This window comes from Grammomys surdaster, unplaced genomic scaffold, assembly GCF_004785775.1.
Source record: "Grammomys surdaster isolate TR1022 unplaced genomic scaffold, NIH_TR_1.0 364, whole genome shotgun sequence".
Classification (NCBI taxonomy): domain Eukaryota; kingdom Metazoa; phylum Chordata; class Mammalia; order Rodentia; family Muridae; genus Grammomys; species Grammomys surdaster.
The window spans coordinates 2,017,482-2,035,668 of NW_021604783.1; the positions used below are offsets into that span (position 1 = coordinate 2,017,482).

At 48.6% G+C, this 18,187-nt stretch overlaps 1 protein-coding gene across 1 annotated transcript in view; it reads right to left on the minus strand.

Annotated features, from left to right (window-relative positions):
- The window catches only part of Ntn1 (netrin 1), a 174,065-nt gene extending 161,821 nt beyond the window's left edge, over positions 1 to 12,244 (minus strand). The window contains exons 1-2 of the mRNA XM_028780187.1: positions 12,028 to 12,244; positions 10,522 to 11,603 (exon numbers count right to left, since the gene is read on the minus strand). Coding sequence (XP_028636020.1) covers positions 10,522 to 11,539 — 1,018 coding nt within the window. The 5' untranslated portion in view covers positions 11,540 to 11,603; positions 12,028 to 12,244. The remainder of the gene's footprint in view (positions 1 to 10,521; positions 11,604 to 12,027) is intronic.
- Positions 12,245 to 18,187: the final 5,943 nt, after the last annotated feature.

Consider the following 18,187-nt stretch of genomic DNA (forward strand, 5'->3'; position numbering starts at 1 on the left):
AGGCCAAGCTCTTTCTCACAGTGAATTTTCTCCAGGACCGAGACACAAAATGAGATGGGGTTGTGTCTGGGCAGAAAGAGCTGGCTGAGATCAATCTGCCCACCTCTGAGGTCTGGCTTCCGGGAGAAAACAAGTTGGCCACAAGGCTGTGGGCAGGGGGCCTGTGTCCAACAGCCCTGCCCGGAGGCTGCCCAGCCCCAAGGTACTTCCCCTGCTTCCTATGCCAGATTCTGTATCTGTAAAAACAATGTGTTTCCTTTTTCATGCTGGGTTTGGTGCTATTATTGTTCAACACTTTCTGCACCGGCCTGAATGTAAGCCGAGCCTGAGAGTGTGACCACTGAAGAGTCCATGCCCCTCAACATCACACAGACTTGGTCCTGACTAGAGGGAACAACTTCTGGGACATGTTCCAGGGAGGCTCAACCACCTGGGTCTAACCCCAGGCCAGGCAGAGACAAACTTTTGTACAAACACACCCTCTGCAGCTTCGAGCACCTGTTTGGGAACTTCCAAGCCGACAGTCTGGGAAGACCACACTTTTCAGGAAACTGTGGTTTCTCAAAGTCTTGTGTGATCAAAAATAAAAACACTACATCAGAACAAATTCAGGAGGAGAACATTACATGGACATATATCCAATCCTTCCCTGAAAGAGAAACCAAATGTGAACACTGCTTGTCCTCAGTGCCTCCCCTGTGCCCTAGACTCTGAGAGCCCATCCATGTGGACAAGTGTTTTCTCTTCCATGTACACAGTATCCATAATGAAAAGAGCATCTTTTTACATTTCCTTACATGCCCAGACCCAACAGAGCTACCTCAACAGTAAATACTCCTAAACATCAACTCATGGTACATGTCTGCACGGTGGATGGGGAGGGGCGAGGTCACAGAAAATAGTCTACAATGAAAAATGACAAGTGATTTTTCACCTCATATAGTTCTGGTTCTGTTAGATCGATTCTTAGAAGAGCACGAAGCAATTAATTAGCAATGCCTGCCCTGGCTCCAGATAGGGTGGGGGATGCATTCACTAGATACAGTCATCTCCCATCTCCCAAGGTTTTGCTTTCCGGGATTTCAGTCCCAAATGATTAAATAACCCAGAAAGAGGCAATCATTACTTTTGAACCAGCACTATGGTGGGATCTCACACTGTTTGAGAATGTAAACCAGGCCTTTATCGGATGCAACCAGGCTGTATATCCCACCCCTCAGTTGGTCACTCAGCCATATCTCAGTTACAGGGTCTACTGTCAAATACCACAGTGTGCACGTGCAAGTAGTTGCTCTACTTAATAATGGCCCCAAAGTACGAGAGAAAGGGTGCTCACAATCCAGATCTGTCACAGAGATGTCATAAATCACTTCCTCTAAACTAAAAGGAGAAAAGTTTTCAAATATAGAAGGAAAAAACTGCGTGCTGGGGTCAATGAGCTCCACAGTACAATATCTTGATGGTAAGAGAGCACATTTAAATTTTTCATTTTTTTATTAAATCATATTGTTAAAGATGCATGCTACTTTCCATTATCGCACATCATCGCGTGCCTACTTCAACATATACATCAAACTTCATAATAGGCATAGTAGCATACATATACACACCTTCAGTATTATCCACAATTACCAATATCTAAAACGGGTGCCTTGGAACGTATTCCCTGTGCATAAGAGGGGTCACGGGAACTCACAGCCACCCAAAACAGTAACCGATGAAACCAGAAGCCTAGCAGGCAGGGAGCGTTCATCACTTTGGGACTTCGAATATGAAATGCTGTACAACACACGGGCCACCAGAGATTATGAGATCTGCCTCATTTCCTTATTTAGAACTCAGTTAATCAAAGCCAACCCCTTTCAAGATGCCTGTGGTCCTACACATTGTCTAACTTAAGTGTAGGGCCTCAGGAATGCGTGAAAACTGAATGTGACAGCTAATAATCAGTCTTATCTGTAGCAGAAAAAAAATATCTCGGGGGGAAAAAAAATCTAGAAACTTCAGCAACATACAAGAGGGGCCAGAAATGGGTCACCACCCCCCAACTAAAATGTGGCCATACACACCATGAAATGAGTCCTCACAGGAGTGGGTTCTGCATCCTCCAAGAAACAGACTCTGAAGCACTTCTTCCAGCCAAGCTCTGCCCATGGTGGGATGTATTGGGCATCACGTTCTGCCTTAAAAGTTTCTCACCCAACCAATCTACTATGACTTCTGCAGAGTCAACCCTGTATGAAACCTACACCTCCATTTAGGACCGTTCTTCCTCCTGGGTCTTCACCACAAGCCTCTGTGTGCTGCAATGTGAATTCATTTCAGCTTACCTAGTGCATGAAACTGCTAGTGCAGATGACCCAGAGACTTCCAGGAAGGAGCTCACAGAGACCATGGCGAAGGAACCTTTTCTACTTCTTGATGGTACTCCTTTCCCTTCAGATGACATTTCCTTTTATGCATGACATGACAGCAGCTGCCTCAGAGTGAGGGGGGCGTGGGATAGTTTATACAGAGAGAGATGCTCCAGTAAGAGACATTCCCATCTCATCAATGCAAGGCCACAGGCCCCTCTCTCCATCAGAAGACAGAACTGATGCAAGTAATGCATGAAGGTTTAAACAACGCCATGTCCTCACGGGTGTGCACCAGCATTAGACCTGTTCTTCCACAGCTATCTTCTTTACGTGAGTTCTGGGGAATCTGACCTCAAGTTGGCAGACTGAGGTCACCCAAGTGCTTTATCCAGTACATTATTTCATAGCCCAGGACTGATATTTCTACAAACAAAAACTGACCATTATAGAGTGATAGAGCATTTGCCTAATGTTTAGTCCCCAGAACTTCCTCCCTGCTAAAAATAAAAATAAAAAAAGGAAAAAGAATTCATCATTGAATGGGTCTCTGGCTCTGGATATCAGGGCAAGTTCTCATAAAGTTTGCATAAAGTTCTTTTGGTTTCTTGCAGGGCTAGGACTCAAACCCAGGACCTGTTCATGCTAATCAAACTCTCCCTCTAAATTACACCCAAGCCTGAGCATAAACTGTATATATGCATGTTTATATGTGTGTACACACATATGTGGAAGCCAGAGATGGGATACTGGATGTCTTTCTCAATGGTTCTTCACCTGTTTTTATGACAGCATCTCTGGAGCTTACCAAGTCTACTAGACAGGCTGGCCAGTGAACTCAAAGGATCCTCCTGTTTCCACTTTCCCAGTGCTGGGAATTCAAGCGTGCCCATGCCCAGTGCTTTACATGGGTTATGGGGATATCAACCCAGGTCCTCAATCTGTATGGCAGGCGTCTTATCATCTTAACTCTTTTTCCAAGCTCCCTAGTTTTGTTTGTTTGTGTGTGTGTGTGTGTGTGTGTGTGTGTGTGTAGAGGGGGTATCTGTGTCTAAGTGTCTATGTGAGTGTATGCCACATGTATGTGGGTGACCATGGAGGCCAGAAGAGAACATCAGACTCCCCCTGATGCAGAGTTACAGACAATTGTGAGCTACTTGGTGTGGGTGCTGGAAACGGAACTCCAGTCCTCTGAGGAAGCAGCAAATGCTCTTAACCACTGAGTCATTTCTCCAGCCCCATAAACTTTCTAAAAGCAAATTAAGGGGGCTGTAGAGACGGCCCTGTGGTTAAGAGCACACGCTTCTCTTGTAGAAAACCCAAGTTTGACTCCCAGAACCCACACTCCCAAGCAGCTCACAACCGCCTGTAACTTCAGTTCCAAGGAGACCCAATGCCTCTGACCTCCACACACACACACACACACACACACACACACACACACACACACACACACACAAACAAAAAAAATTTTTTTTTGAGATAGAGTTTCTCTATGTAGCCCTGGCTGTCCTGGCACTCCCTCTGTAGAGCAGGCTGGCTTCAAACTGCCTCTGCCTCCCAAGTGCTGGGATTAAAGGCATGTGCCACCACTGCCCAGCTCAAAAAAAAAAAATTAAAAGAACAAAAGCAAATTAAAATGTATTTCTAATCCATTTACGGCTGGTTCATGTTTACAACCCCAGCACTCAGAAGGTACATAGATTACACAGAAGTTTCAGGCTGCTCAGGTTCCCTGGGGTGACCTTGTATCAAAAACCAAAAGTAAACAAATAAATCAAAAACCTAGTTCTGAGTTTACAATAAAGATACACTTTGAAATAAGAGTAAGAACACGGGAATAGTAAGGTCATTCGAACCCAGCAGTCCAGTCTCATGACAGCAGACAGCTTTGAGGCGTCTGTCCCTGTCTTAGCACACTGGCCTGGGCAGCTCACTTATTCCAAGCTCCATTCAGAGCAACAGTCCCCGGGAGTCATTTATAATAGGACACGGCTTTTATGTGATCAGCCTCAGAAACAAATGCCTCTGATACCCCCTGCTCTCTCCGATGTGCCCTGCAGACGAGTCCCCACTTGGTCCCTGTGTATACAAACTGCCCTTTGGTGGCAGCAACATCTGTTTTTGAAAGGCTTCTGTTCCTTGTGGCAATCTGATTAATTGAACAAAGCACACAGAGAGTACCTCGTACAATGCCTGACTCTCTGTGGGGGTTTGTGGTCTGTCTTCATGACTCAACCTGACAACCACCTGTGAATGACCGTCTAAACTGCGGTTCCAGGGCCACCCAAACCAATGCTTGCCTTCTGAGGCTTCTAGAAGACGGGCAAAATGCTGCATGCTACTCTCGTAAGTATAAGGCTTAAGTCTTGAATGGTTCAAAAGCACCCAAGCCCTCTTGTCTCCCCATAGTAAAAGTGCTACAGAAACCCAAGGCATGGTAGTCTCTTCTGAAAGAAAGAAAAAAAATATATTGGCTAAGAAAATAGCCATCCTTGTGTATCCACAGATAAGGCTGTTTTATAACAGTTCCCCGGAGAGCCATTTATTTTGGTGCAGCCAGTGTGCATAGCAGACACTGTAGAAGCCATCAAGATAACACGAATAACAACCCAGTGGACGTTTGAAGTGTAAACATAAAAGTCTATTAAGAATACAATGTTGGTTTAATCCCAAGACAAAAAATTTACTTAATGAAAAGCACAACTCATCTCAAGAAGGAAATATCGATACCAGCTGTGGGCAGCAAACGGGGGCGGGGGGGATTCCTTCCAGGGGACGTCTGCATTGCAACCCACTGCCTTTCCAATATTTACTCTGGACCTAAAGTCTCAAATACTTTTCCGAGGATCTCATTTTTCTCCAGGAGGAGGAGGTCAGAGAGGAGAGCTTGGCAGAGCCTGAAAATGAAGGCCTGCGGGGCCCCAGGGGTTGGCCCTGACTTCCCGCCTCCCTTCCCTGCCCAGAGCTGGGGGCAGCCTCCTCACGCACCAGGCACACTAATGAGGACCCCAGCTGAGACCTCACTCTGGCTGCCTAGGGCCTAGAGTGACAGTGACAGCCTCATGCTGCAGACTGTCCTGACTGCAACAGGCTGACAATTGGAACACCCGCATGCTCCATCAACGCCCCCTTTTTAGCAACACCTTCAGCCACTTCCTGGTTTGTTCCTTCATTTGTTTTTCAAGAGAAGTAGTAGGGTGATGAGCTGTGGGGTGTGAGGAGAGAGGTTTTTTATAAGAGGATTTTTGGACTACCAGCTCTGCTTCATCTGGACCTTTGAGAACTAACATGGGTGCTTCATTCCAGACTCGGAATCTGTGGGCCTAGGAGGCTAGGTCAGGAAAATCAAAAGTTCAGGGCCATGGCACTGAAGAGGTGGCATAGCGGTTAAGAGTATTTGTTCTTGCAGAGGGCATGAGTTCGATTCCCAACACCCAGATGGTCCCAAAGCACCTATAAACATGCAGGCAAAAAACACTCATAGACGTTAAAAAAAAAAGTTTAAGGTCAGCTTGGGCAATTTAGCAAAACTGACTAAATAAATAAATAATAAGATAGATTTGGCCTCCACATAGTGGCAGCTGCCTTTCCAGGAGCTTAGGAGGCAGAGGCAGGTGGATCTCTGAATTCGAGGCCAGCCTGGTTTACACAAGTTCCAGGACAGCCAGAACTAGAGAGATACAGAGACCCTGTCTTTAAAATAATCAAATATAGGGCCAACCAGGAGGTGGTTAAGAGAATAGAGGAACCTCCCTCCTGTCCTGATGACCGGAGGGGAAAAAGCTAGGAAGTACATGGTGTAAAGAGAATTAACTCAGCAAGTAGTTCTCTGACCTCCACACACAAATAAACGTAAGCTGAGCTTGGGAATGAGGTGCTTACCAAGATGCAGGCTCAATCAATACAAACAAATACCAATAGGTAGATCGATGGATAGATGGGTGGATAGATGGATGGACGGATGGACAGACAGACAGACACACACACACACAGGGGCCCTCTTCATTTATACTTCTCCCAGCTCCCACCAGGCCTACTGGTTATGACAGAGGAGAAGTTATCTGCAACTTCATGTTTAAGTATGCATTAATATGATACAATATCAGTATATTACAAGCCAACATACCTAAGGAAACAACCTCCAGTTCTAGCTAGAAGTAACAGGTTGTTCTGCCTTTCCTCCTGCATGTAACTAACTCGCACTTATTCATTCTTTCAATCATCCTTCCAGCCATTCTGTGTGGCTGCAGCTCAGCACATGCGATAAAACGAAGTGTAATCAAAGGGCCGGAGGCCTGGCCTTGCCACCTACCAGCTCCGGGCTTTGAGTAAACCATGCAATGTCTCTAGGCCATGGTTTCCTCATCTCTAAAATAAGAACAATCATACTGCCCATTATTTGCCGAGTCACAACGATCAAATAACTAAATTAACATGAGTGCTTGGCAAAGAATAAGCCCTCAAGAGTTAATCATCATAATGACAGTAATTATGATAATTACTATGAGTATTAAAAATATACACTCTTCCATAGCGAGGTGCCAGGCTCTGGACGAGCTAGCAAGTATTTTTGGCCTTCTGATATAGCAAGGGTCTTTAGCGGTGCATTGGATTTTTTCATGGCAACGCCTCCAACATAGCCTCCCTTGCTTGACGACTGCTAAGGGTGTCCCAAGCACCAGGGCTACTGGCAGCCTTTGGACTGCACCCCTCCTCAAAGCCATGTTTAAACAATTATGGGCATTATGCTGCAGGTACCCATGACCATAGGAGGCCAGGCCAGCACAGTGCTCATCTTGCAAAGGCGTCTTTTGTGTAGGTTTTGGGTTACAGCTAGGCAATGTAAAGCCATAGAGTGAGTCGCAAAACGAGTTTTCATAATCTCAACCTGTCACAAACCAAGTGGAGGCTCACGTTGACATCCTCACAGTAAGATTAAACATCATGCTTCGTCAGACACTAAATACTAACACAGCTCCCATGTCAGGGAGACACTGATTAAAACCGATGTCAATAACTTATGAAACACAATATGGTCTTTAGACGCTCTTTTGGAAGAGAGAGAGAGAGAGAGAGAGAGAGAGAGAGAGAGGCCAGACATCCAGGTGGTTTAAAATTGTCCATGCATTTTCCCTTCAGTGTACACACATACACACAAACACACACACACACCATGCACGGGTGCTGCTTCTCTTTCATATTACTTCAAGAACTCTTTCTGTCCAGAAGAAATCCAAAACTGCATTTAAAATGTTGGCCTTCACAACAGTCCGAATTAACCCTGCACAGAAACTTGCCTTGAAGGAATATTGAAATGAAAGCTTGGTCTGAGAAAACTGCTTAGGAATCTCTAAGTTCCTGGGCCTCGATGGAGGAGGACACTCAGTAGTCTCAATTCTCAGGGACTTTGTTGAGGAGGGAGTGGAGGCTAATCCAGGGAACTGTCCCATTTAGGTCTCCTATAAATCATACCTTATTACTTCTTAAAGAAAAATCAGAACAGCACGGTGATGCTGCTTGATTTCATCAAACTGATGTTTTTTAATTAAAAAATTGTGATCCTTTGCCTTAATTGTGAATAGTCTAGTCTGGGAGGCCTTATTTGTGTGTCAACAGTGTGAAATTCACAAAACGGGCTTATGTTGAGGGGGCGGGAATCTGAGTTGCTGGAGGTACACAGTTACTATGTGAAGGGTTTATTAATGCTTCTCCTAGCACAGTGCCCTTCAGTATCTCAGAACACCTGTCAAATACTAATACATTCCCATATCCCCACTACAGGGCCTTTTCATAAAAAGCTGGACCTTTAGCTGTAAATCACTCCTAAATTGTCCTTGTTGGCTTTCTTTCTAACAGAATGATGGAAAAATCACTAGAACTTCAATTAAGACTTTATGGCAACTTCAGTCTGATGTTCCCAGTTCTATCTACAAGGTATCAGAACATCTATTCAAAAAGGAAACTATAAATAACTTCAACAGAGTTTCGTCGGCTTGGCTTTTATGAAATGACTGAATAATTGGCAAGATTTAAAGATGCTTTAACTACGAAGAATTAAAATAACTTCAGTAAAAACCCTGAAAAAATATTGTTAGCCGATCATTTGTCATGTAGATTATGTACTTACTAGGCCTAATTAAACTTTTTGAACAAAAACCACTTGCTAATTACATTAGTTAATATGTTGATTGCTCAACTTGGCACAAAAGGGGGGAGGGGGTCAATCCAATTTGTGTGTAGTTAGTGCTTTGGTGGAAATACAAAAATCCTAAACTAGAGAGATTATTTCAAGTCCAGGGCCATCATTATAACAAAAAACAGGTTGTTTTCAAATCCTAAGTGACAGAGAGGGATGGGAGTGAGGAGTGGTCAATGCCACGGATAAGGGACCTTCACACTAGTCAGACTTTTATAGCATAGATCCAGATTGTTCACACCAATGTACCCACTCACATTTGTCCAATTAAACCCTGCTGGAGACCGCATCTTTCATATGCACATACAAACTAAAACTGATAGCAAAACCCTGGGAATCCCTTTAAGTGCCAATAAAGGCTTTTTCCACACAAAAGGAAGAAAAGAAAAGAGGAAAGGCAAAGAGAAGAAGAGACTGGGGAAATAACTAACATTTCTCAGGGAACTGAACAGATCAAAGACACTTTCTTCTCCAAGACCACTAAATCTGCACCCCACCACTTTGCAGATGCTGAAAAGGCTCTTCTCACTGGAAGCTAGTTCTTCCATCCCTTGAAGGTTAGGGAACATACAGTTAGGTCCGAAAAGACTGGGACACACTGCATTTTTAAATGGGAGGCCCTGCAGTGCAACAGGGGGTGCAGGCGTCTGCAGACCAGGGCTCCAGCATGGGCCTCTGTGCACCGACCCTCCGAGACATGTTTTCCATTCGCTTGCTCAAAAGCCTGCATCCACAGTCATGAGGCACATTCGACAACAACATGACACAATTAATCAGAACCAGACTTCAAAACGTGTGTTTGTGGGGACCAGCAAACTCTGCAATGTGCCTCCGAGGGTGAAGCGATTGAAGAGCCTTGCAATAGTTCTCTGGGGCTGGGGGGTGGGGGGAGAGAATCTGTATGTTCACAAAAGATGCACACCAAACGGCACATTATGGACTAAACGATTTTCATTACAATCACTGTCTGATTTAGACATTTACATCTAATACTGAAAACGTGCCCCCTCCCCCCCTTCTCTCTGGAAAAAAGATGCCTGGAAATTTCTGCATCAACAAAGTTGTTCAATTCAGAAGTAGAACATATCCTTCCTTATCCTCCTTTCTGACCCAGGTGTATTCACCAGTGCCGGTTTGTCAGATTTCTCTCTCAGGAATTGAAACTCGATTAAAAATCGAGGAGGGGGATCCTTAGTTAATTCAAAACTACTCATTTTCACGAAACTTCGGAGCTAAAAAAATAAAATAAAACCTGGTAGACTTCTTTTTTGGACCAGGATTGAATTAGTTTAAAATAATCACTGAGGTATCCTTTGCAATCTGTAGATAGCAAATAATTGAAATCACATCACTCTCCTTTTGCTAACACGAACACGCTGTTCAAACGAGTAAAGAAAAGGGAAAAGAAAGAGAAAATCAAACCATAAAAAGAGAGTTGGAGGGTGCAAGAGTGACATTTGCTTGGTACCCAACTGGTTCCAAGCTGCAAAGAGCTCTCTGCCTTCTCCCAAGGGATTCGTGGTTGTGGCTCTGGAACGTCCCCGGTCCCCAACCGCGCGCCCAGCTGCAGCCTTAGGAAAGGAGGATGGGGCGGAGGTGAACCCCAGGCACTAAGCAAACTGAGAGGAAGGCAGTGAATGTGTTTCCGTTTGGATCTGGGATTAGAAAGACCTGTCGGCAAATTTTCTCCAAACCACTCCCTCCACCCCCGACCTCCTGGGGCACTTCACTAGCCGCCTCTAGGTTTCGAAGTGGGTGAAGCCAACCGGGTGTTGGCCGAGCGGGCAGACCGCTCTGATCTCACCCCTCCCAGGTCCCATACGTCTCGGAACGGTTGTGCACAATCCCACAATCCCGCGATGCTCGGACTCGTGGCGTCGGTGCTCCGAAGAACCCGCCGCTGCAGGGTCCAGAAGCCCCCGTCCGCGTCTCCACCCACCGCCCGCTGCGCCGCGGCGCCCCACTCACCCACGCACTCGTTGGCCTCGCGGGCCGTGGCGCGCTGCCAGGGCCGGTCGTAGTGGAAGGGCTTGCAACGGTCGCATTCAGGGCCGGCCGTGTTGTGCCTGCAGTCACACACCAGACTGTCGTCTCGGTCGCGCACGCAACGCGCCGCGTGGCCGTTGCACTTGCAGCGGCCGCCAACCTGCAGGTCAGACACTGCATAGTAATAGGAGTCGCGCGCCAGCTCCGAGTCATCTTCGTTCTCGTCGCCAAACGTGTGCAGGCGGCTGAAAGCCACGCGGATGTCGGTGGCCGTGACCCAGTCTTGCAGCACCGGCGAGTTGTCGAAGTCGTGCGCCGAGGGTCGTCCGTCCAGCGTGCTGAAAGCGATCAGCCCGCCGGAGAGCGGGCGCATGTCGGTGTGCGAGTCGGTGCACACGGCCTCCTGCTCGTTCTGCTTGGTGATGGGCGCGCGGTGCGGCCGGTTGTACATTTTGCGGCACTGAGTGGAATAGAACTGAAAGGGCACCCACGTGCGCCCGTAGTCCATGGACTTGTAGATGGCCATGGACTCTGGCCGCGGCGAGCAGAATTGCAGGCTCACATAGGTCACCTCAAACTTCTTGCCGAGCGACAGAGTGAGCGTCACGTTGTGCGGGAACTGCAGGTAGTTCTCGGACTGCCAGCATGTCAAGTTGTGCGGGTTGTTGAGGTCGGTTAGGAAGGCGGGCGGATGCGCTTTCTTGGGATCCGAAGAGTTGCAGAGGTGACACGAGCGCAGCCGCTCCTCGCCACGCTCGCTCACCACGCAGTAGCGCGCCGGGGGCCGGCCGCAGGTGCTGGACACGCGCACATCCTTGCCGAAGGCCGCGTTGACAAAGTCCGGGATGCAGCGGCGCGGATGCCCGTTCTCATCCGAGCAAGGATCAGGCTGCGCCGCCTGGCCAGCGAACATGCTAAGCCCGGGCCCGCCGCGCACCGCGCCCACCAGGCACGCCACCGCCGCCAGCGCCGCCAGCGCCTCCCACACAGCGCGCATCATGCCGTGGCCAGCTTGCCCCGGCCCCGCCGCGCCGAGGAGTCGGTCCGCCCGCCGCACCAGGCGCCTGCGGAGAGAGGGGAGCCGCGCTCAGCCAGCCAGCAGCCAGCCCACCCCGCGCCCAACAGCCCTCGGTAGGAGTCGAGGGCGAGTGCCCCGCACCACGGGGCACCAACCCCGAGACTGCCCGCTTCGCTCCCCCAAAATCCCGAGAGACTCTGAGCTCAGGAGCCTCCAAGCCTGCACCGCCCGCGCCCCTTCCTCCCGGCTTCTTCGGCCTCCCCGCCAACCGAGGAGCATGTCCGCGCCCGTCTGCCCATCCGCAACTATGCCCATTCGCCTTTCTCTCTTAAGTCTCGGGCGCAGCAGGGCTCCAGGTTCCCCCAGCCGCGCACGGCTCAGCGTCCTTTTCCTCCCGTCACCTGAGGTCCTTCATAAATACCCCCTCCCCAGTCGCGCCCCCGCTGGGGACTCCGCGTAGGAGACTTTACCTCTAAGTGATGGCAAAAGAGAAAGAAAAGTTTGCCTGGCCCCAGCCGTGGAGTCCGCGCGCCGGACGGCAGAGAGCCTCTCGCTGGCGGCTAGCAGGCGCGTCCTGTCTCAACGCGGGCTTGCCAGCTCCATGCCCGGCGCGGCCGCCGCTGCCCCAGCCCCGGCCCCGGCCGCCACCGCCGCCGCCTCTTCCTCCCGAGTGACGACGCGGCCGCCCGGCTCCCGCCGCGGTCGGAGTGCTGCCCTGCCCGCGCCTGGGGCGCACACACACACTCACGCTCCCTGGCGCGCACTCACACACGCACGCACGCCCCCGAAGGCTCCACCGCCGCCGCCCGCCGCTGCCGCTGCCGCCGCCGCCGCCGCCGCCACCACCACTCGCGCTAGGAGTGGGGGGCGGAGGGGAGCGCGGGGGCGGGGCCGCCGGGCGGGGCGCCGGCCAATAACGTCGGCAAGCAGCCGCCCGCTCGCGAGCAAAGTTTTAACCCCGGGAAGAAGAAAGTTAAAGCCAACGGGCCCGGGATGCTCCAGAGGGCGAGAGCGAGCGGGTGGGAACCTGGGAGCCAGAGAAAGAACAGCAGAGACAAAGAGAAAGCGAGAGGAGCGCCCGGGGAAACCCCGGAGAGGGGGCAGGGCCCGCGCGCACCCTGTGGGGGTGGGGTGGGGGCGAGAACGGCTTTCTCTCTCCGGGTCCCAGCCAAACACATCTGTGTTTGTTTTCTTTTTCTTCGCAGAGGTCCAGCCTTCCTCTAACCCAGCCTGGTGGCCCCGGTGGCACCACGCACAGGGCCTTGCCCCTATGGGCACTCGGCCCCAGAGGGTTGAAGAAGGGGAACTGGAAAGGGATGTGAACTCCCTGCTCTTTACTCCTGCTCCTAGGCTCTAGGGGATGGCAGCGACAAGAGACAGTGCCTAAACCTCACAGAGTTGTCACTGCCTTAGGCCCATCTGTAAGAAACGAAATGTCCTTGTAGGCCTGGAAGCTGTGGTAGATTCGAGGCTAAAGGCCAAGAGGTTCGGACACACCTGGATAGTGGCCTACTCAGGGCTGTCCTGAACTTCAAAGATGGGGCCGAGGTCCTCTGAAGCTGACTTGGCAACTCCTAGATCCTGTGTTGTTGTTGTTGTTGTTGTTGTTGTTGTTGTTGTTGTTTAAAAGTATCCCTAGGAAGAGTCTCACAATAGCTTTGCATAGTACCAATTGGCTCTACTTTTCAGTTGAGGACGTTGAGGTCTCAGGGACTAGGGGTAACTTCCCCAAATCTCCGGCTACTAAAAAAAAAAAATCTGGATACAGTAATCTGGGCTCATAGCCTGAGGCAGTGGTGTTCTCCTGTGGGTGGTGTGGTCTTCAGCTACTCTGGAGGCCAAGGTTTGAGAACTGTGGTAAGCCCAGGGGTTCAAGGCCAACATGGGGAACATAACCCATCTCAAAGAAACCTGAGCTTTCTCGCCACATTTGTCTAATGGATAATCTCACCCAATTACAGTCTCATGGAGTGTCCTCAGGCCACCCAGCCTCTAGGCTCACTCTCTGTTGCCTTAACAAAAGAACTGTGGACAAAAATGGTAACCTTTGGCTGTCTTGCAGCCACAGCCAGAGTTCAGAGGTGAGAATCTACCCGGCTGCTTGCTTGAAACATAGTTTCTGTTAAGTTTCTTTCTCGTTTAAAATGTGATTCAATAACAGACCTGGATGGAAAAACTCCACTCCTGGTTCTGGCCCAAGGGCTTCCTTGCTTCAATCATTAGCTCTATCGCCTGCCTCATTCTGTTCCTTCCACTTTCATAGACTCCAGGAACCTAAGAAAGGGCTTCAGGGATGGGCTGGCCCAACCCATTCTCCTTGGATGAAGGCCCTTCTTCCTGGTCTTCCTGAGAGCTGGCCACCCAAGCCAGCTCTTCCAGGGAGGCAAGCCAGCCACAGCCCAAGGAAATAAATCCATGTCATTTCGGGGACAGTCTGGACTCACCCTTGGTCCCTGGGGCTGTGTTTTAGCTTTGCCTGTTTATGTCGTTGACCACTTTGTGCTGTTTATTTATGCCTTGCCTTGTGGTAGAAAGGACTGCAGGTGAGTTACAGGGGTACTTAAAACATGGCAAAATAACATAAATCAGAAATGAGGTGGAAGGGACTACAAGAAATGTTTAACCATCGTGGACTTTGACATCTCAGTGGTATGCTGGAAGGAGACAAGAGCACTTGGAAGAACACAGTTTGGAGCCAGAGTGCCTGGATCCAACTACTGCCTCTGCTGTGTGGCCCTGGCAAGTCTTTGCATCTTTCTCAGTCTTGGCTTTCTCACCTATAAAAGGGGGATACCAACATCTCTACCTCATAGGATCATGAGCATCAAATGAGTTGACACACAGGAATATTGCAATTTATAGTGTATATGCTTACATAGTATAATTACATAATAACTCAAATAACCTGCTACATATATGTCTATGTAAATACACATAAAACCAGGGTTGGGGGTGTAGCTTTCTGGTAGAGTGCTTGCCTAACATGCAGAAGGCCCTTGATTCAATTGCTAATACTGCATGAATAAATAAACCATATATACAGAAAGCCAGCCATTCGGTGGATAAAGAAGCATTATGTGTTTATCAGTATTAAATTCCTGAAGCGACACAAAAAATTTTTAATTACTTCAAGAACGTTTAATTCTGTGGAAAGAGTTTCATGACGTTGGAAAAGCAAATTGGAAAAACATGCACAATCTAGTGTCATAGCTATTTTTAAAAAGTGTTCATTAGAACACATTGTTAATAGTGGTTATGTCCTGAAAGAGAAATGACTCGTGGTGTTGACTTATCTTTGCTGATATGTTCTCAATTTTCTATAATACAATAGGAAGGAAAGCTAAGAGAGAAAAGGCAAAGGGAAGACAAAGTAGACACGGGAATAATGCCAAAATTCACCCTGGGATGGCCTATTCGCCTCCTGTGGGTGGGCGACCAATTTGTTCCTAAGCTCTCCCGCAGCCAAAATGAAAAGGAGACCATGTCCCTCACACAATTCCTACTGTCCATGAGATAAAAACAGCTATTGCTCAAGAGAATTACAACTCTTCTTGGTACTAAAATCAGACAGGAATTTCTCCTGGGGGGCCTCATAAAGGGAACACAGTGTGAGGTAATGAACAAACATCCCCCTGATAGTCACAGCGGTGAGCTCCTTGGAGCAGACGCTGTGATTAGTCCTTCATATAGGCAGATGGTATCGCACCAGAACAAGTCAGGAAAACACATTCTGTCCAGGAGGGGTCGAAAAGGGACAAATTGGGGTGCTCAGCTCCCTGACCTCGGTACATCTTGGAGCAGCCAAAAGATGGGAATGCAGAGCTTTGGCCTTGCTGTTTCTGCAGAGAGCTTTGGATAGATCTTGTGAGACAGCAAGTTTGAGAGACAGTGAGTTTGAAATTACCCTCCATCCCTTGTGGTTTTTCTGCAGTGCTAGACCAGTGGGCTTTAGCAGGGAATGGGGAGACAGCACTTTTTACTTATATCATGGTCATTTAAAGCCTAACTTGATCTTCTTCAGTTCCTCTTGCTAGACAAGGCAGTCCTCAAGTTGCAATCTAAGAGGTCTGGGTCTTCTGGAATATACTAGAACTTCTTTCTTTACCTTTATTCAAAATCCATTCACAACCCTCCACCCCTCCCCACACCCCACCCCCCACCCACATCTCTCTCCTAGGCAAAATGGTCCCATTTCTTTCTTTCGGTGATTTCATGGAACTTGGATTTCTGACCAGCCTGCAGTCTCTCCCAGTACACTCTTAAGTTGTCAATGTCCCTTTCTGAAGCATGCTGCCTTTTGAGGAGACAAATGAACAAAACAGATGTCCAAGTGTTTCTTCTCCAAGTGGGGGTTATAAATACACCCCAGGAAGGCATGTCGGGCTCTGAGCAGCGGGATCCAGGGTACAAATGAGTTCAAAACAACAGAGGAGCTCTTGGGTGAGAAAGCAAATTCCCAGGTGTTCCGGCAAGGAATGTGTTAGGAAGGAGCCACCATCCCGGACTTACAGCCTTTCCTACCTGCAAAGCTCAAGGATGAAACAAGCTAGGAAAGGGAGAAGCGGGCAGTGTAGACTTAGGGGTGGCCTGAGGAGAAGAATCTGGGGACTCAGGTGTCTGAGCAACTGATGAGCAAGAGTGTTGTAAAGGAATGAGGTGCAGTGAGCACCGCCCCTTGCCTTGAAGGTCAAGATAAACTCAGAAGGAAAAAAAAAAGCCATTGGTGACCTTGACAGGGCATTGCTGTGGAGTGGTGGGGACACAAGCCAGTCCCCCTTAGGTTGTGGAGTGAAAGTGAGGTGAGAAAGGAGAGATAGCAAGTGCGGACAGCTTCCAGTAATCTCGTTGACAAGCGGTAGGAAAGAGAGCAGGGCCTAGCAGGAAGGTGATCTGGGAGGACGAGGGCCTGGGTTTTCCATTGTTTATCAGATAAGGCTATTCGGTACATGCCTTATGTGATAGAAAGCAGCCCGCAGGGAGGTGGCAATGTGATCAGTCAGGTGGTCCGAAAGATTCCCAGGTTTCAATGAAATAGGAAGTGACAGGATCAGCTGAGGGTGGGGGAAGGGCCATCACACTGGAGGTTTGAGGGCACTGGGACTGCATTATGTCCTTGTTCCCTAAGAGAAAGACAATGGCTTGCTGGGAAGGATAAAGAGCCCACGGAGCTTGATGATCATTTGTAAGAAAGGCAGTAGATAAACAGCCCCCACAGTCCTGGGAAACACACGTAAATACAGAACCTCTGAAGCCACTGTAAACCTTAAAAGACCACTGTGCTCACAATCATTTGGCCAAGAACTATGTAGTTATTTCAACTGCAACATCAAGAAATTCAAACCAATAACATTTAAAGAGGTTGCTCAGTTACCTCTGTTTTGGAAAGGGCTGCTGTGGTGCATTCTGCCCTCTCTGAGACGTCTTCTGTACAGAGCTAAGGAGATGATTCAGGAGAACTAAAGAAGAAACATGGTGGGAGGTGACTGAGGAGGCTGAGATCCAGAATTGAACACCAGAGCTCAGGACTCCACAGGTGGAGCGCCCCCGGGGGATGATAAGACCCATGAGGACCAGCAGGGGGGGAAGGAGTAGGAGGGTCCCTGGAAGGAACAATGACTTAAAGACAAGGAGGTCAAGGTGTTATGTTGTAAAGACACTCATGCCAGCATTAGGCTGAGGGAGAGAGTCTCAGGTGTCACCCAAAGTGCCTTAGAAGCAGGTAAAAAGTGGAATCAACCTAGAGTGGCTTTGGAGGATGTGTTAGAAGCAGGACAGCCTTGTGATGCTGGTCTTAAAGAAGCAGGAATCTTTAGGGTTTGTTCCTGATGTTGTTTTAATAAAGGAATGTAAGTGGACCGAGGAGGATAGCTAGCCCTGCCTTGAGCAGCAAGCATATGTCATGTGGAACAGAAAGAAGACTGCAGAAGGAACGGGGTTCCCAAAGAGGGTGGGCTTATGGCAGCATCAGTGGGCTGTATGGAAGGGCAATCAGTGAGCAGCATGAAAACTCAAAGGAGGATGTAGCCGAGAGATGGGCACAGAGAGCAGGGCACAGAGAGCAGGGCTAAGGGCCTGGGAGGAAGAGGACATGGAGACAGAGCAGACCTCAGGAGGGTGCTGAGTGGCCTCCATCTACTACCCAAGATCTCTGCCTTACGTATTTATCACTTTATACTAGTTTTTATTTCAGTGTTTGAGATAGAGCCCAGGGTCTTCTACATGCCAAGTCAGCACTCTACCACTGAGCTATCCACCCCAGCACACAGGTCCTACTTGTTTTCGTTTTTGAGACTAGATCTTATCATATAGCCCAATCTGACCTTGAACTTGAGATCCTCCATGGGTACCAGGCATACACGTGAACATTGACATTCATGCAGACAAAGCCCTCATACATACAAAACTTAAATAGATCCTAATTTTTTCTAAAAAAAGAAATCTGAGTTGGACAGTGGTGGCTTATGCCTTTAATTCCAGTGTGTGGGAGGCAGAGGCAGGAGGATCTCTGTGAGTTAGAGGCCAGCCTGGTCTACAGAGTGAGTTCCAGGACAGCAGAGGCTATACAGAGAAACCCTGTCTCAAAAAAAAAAAAAAGTCTGATACAGGAGTGTGGGGCTGTTATCACCAATA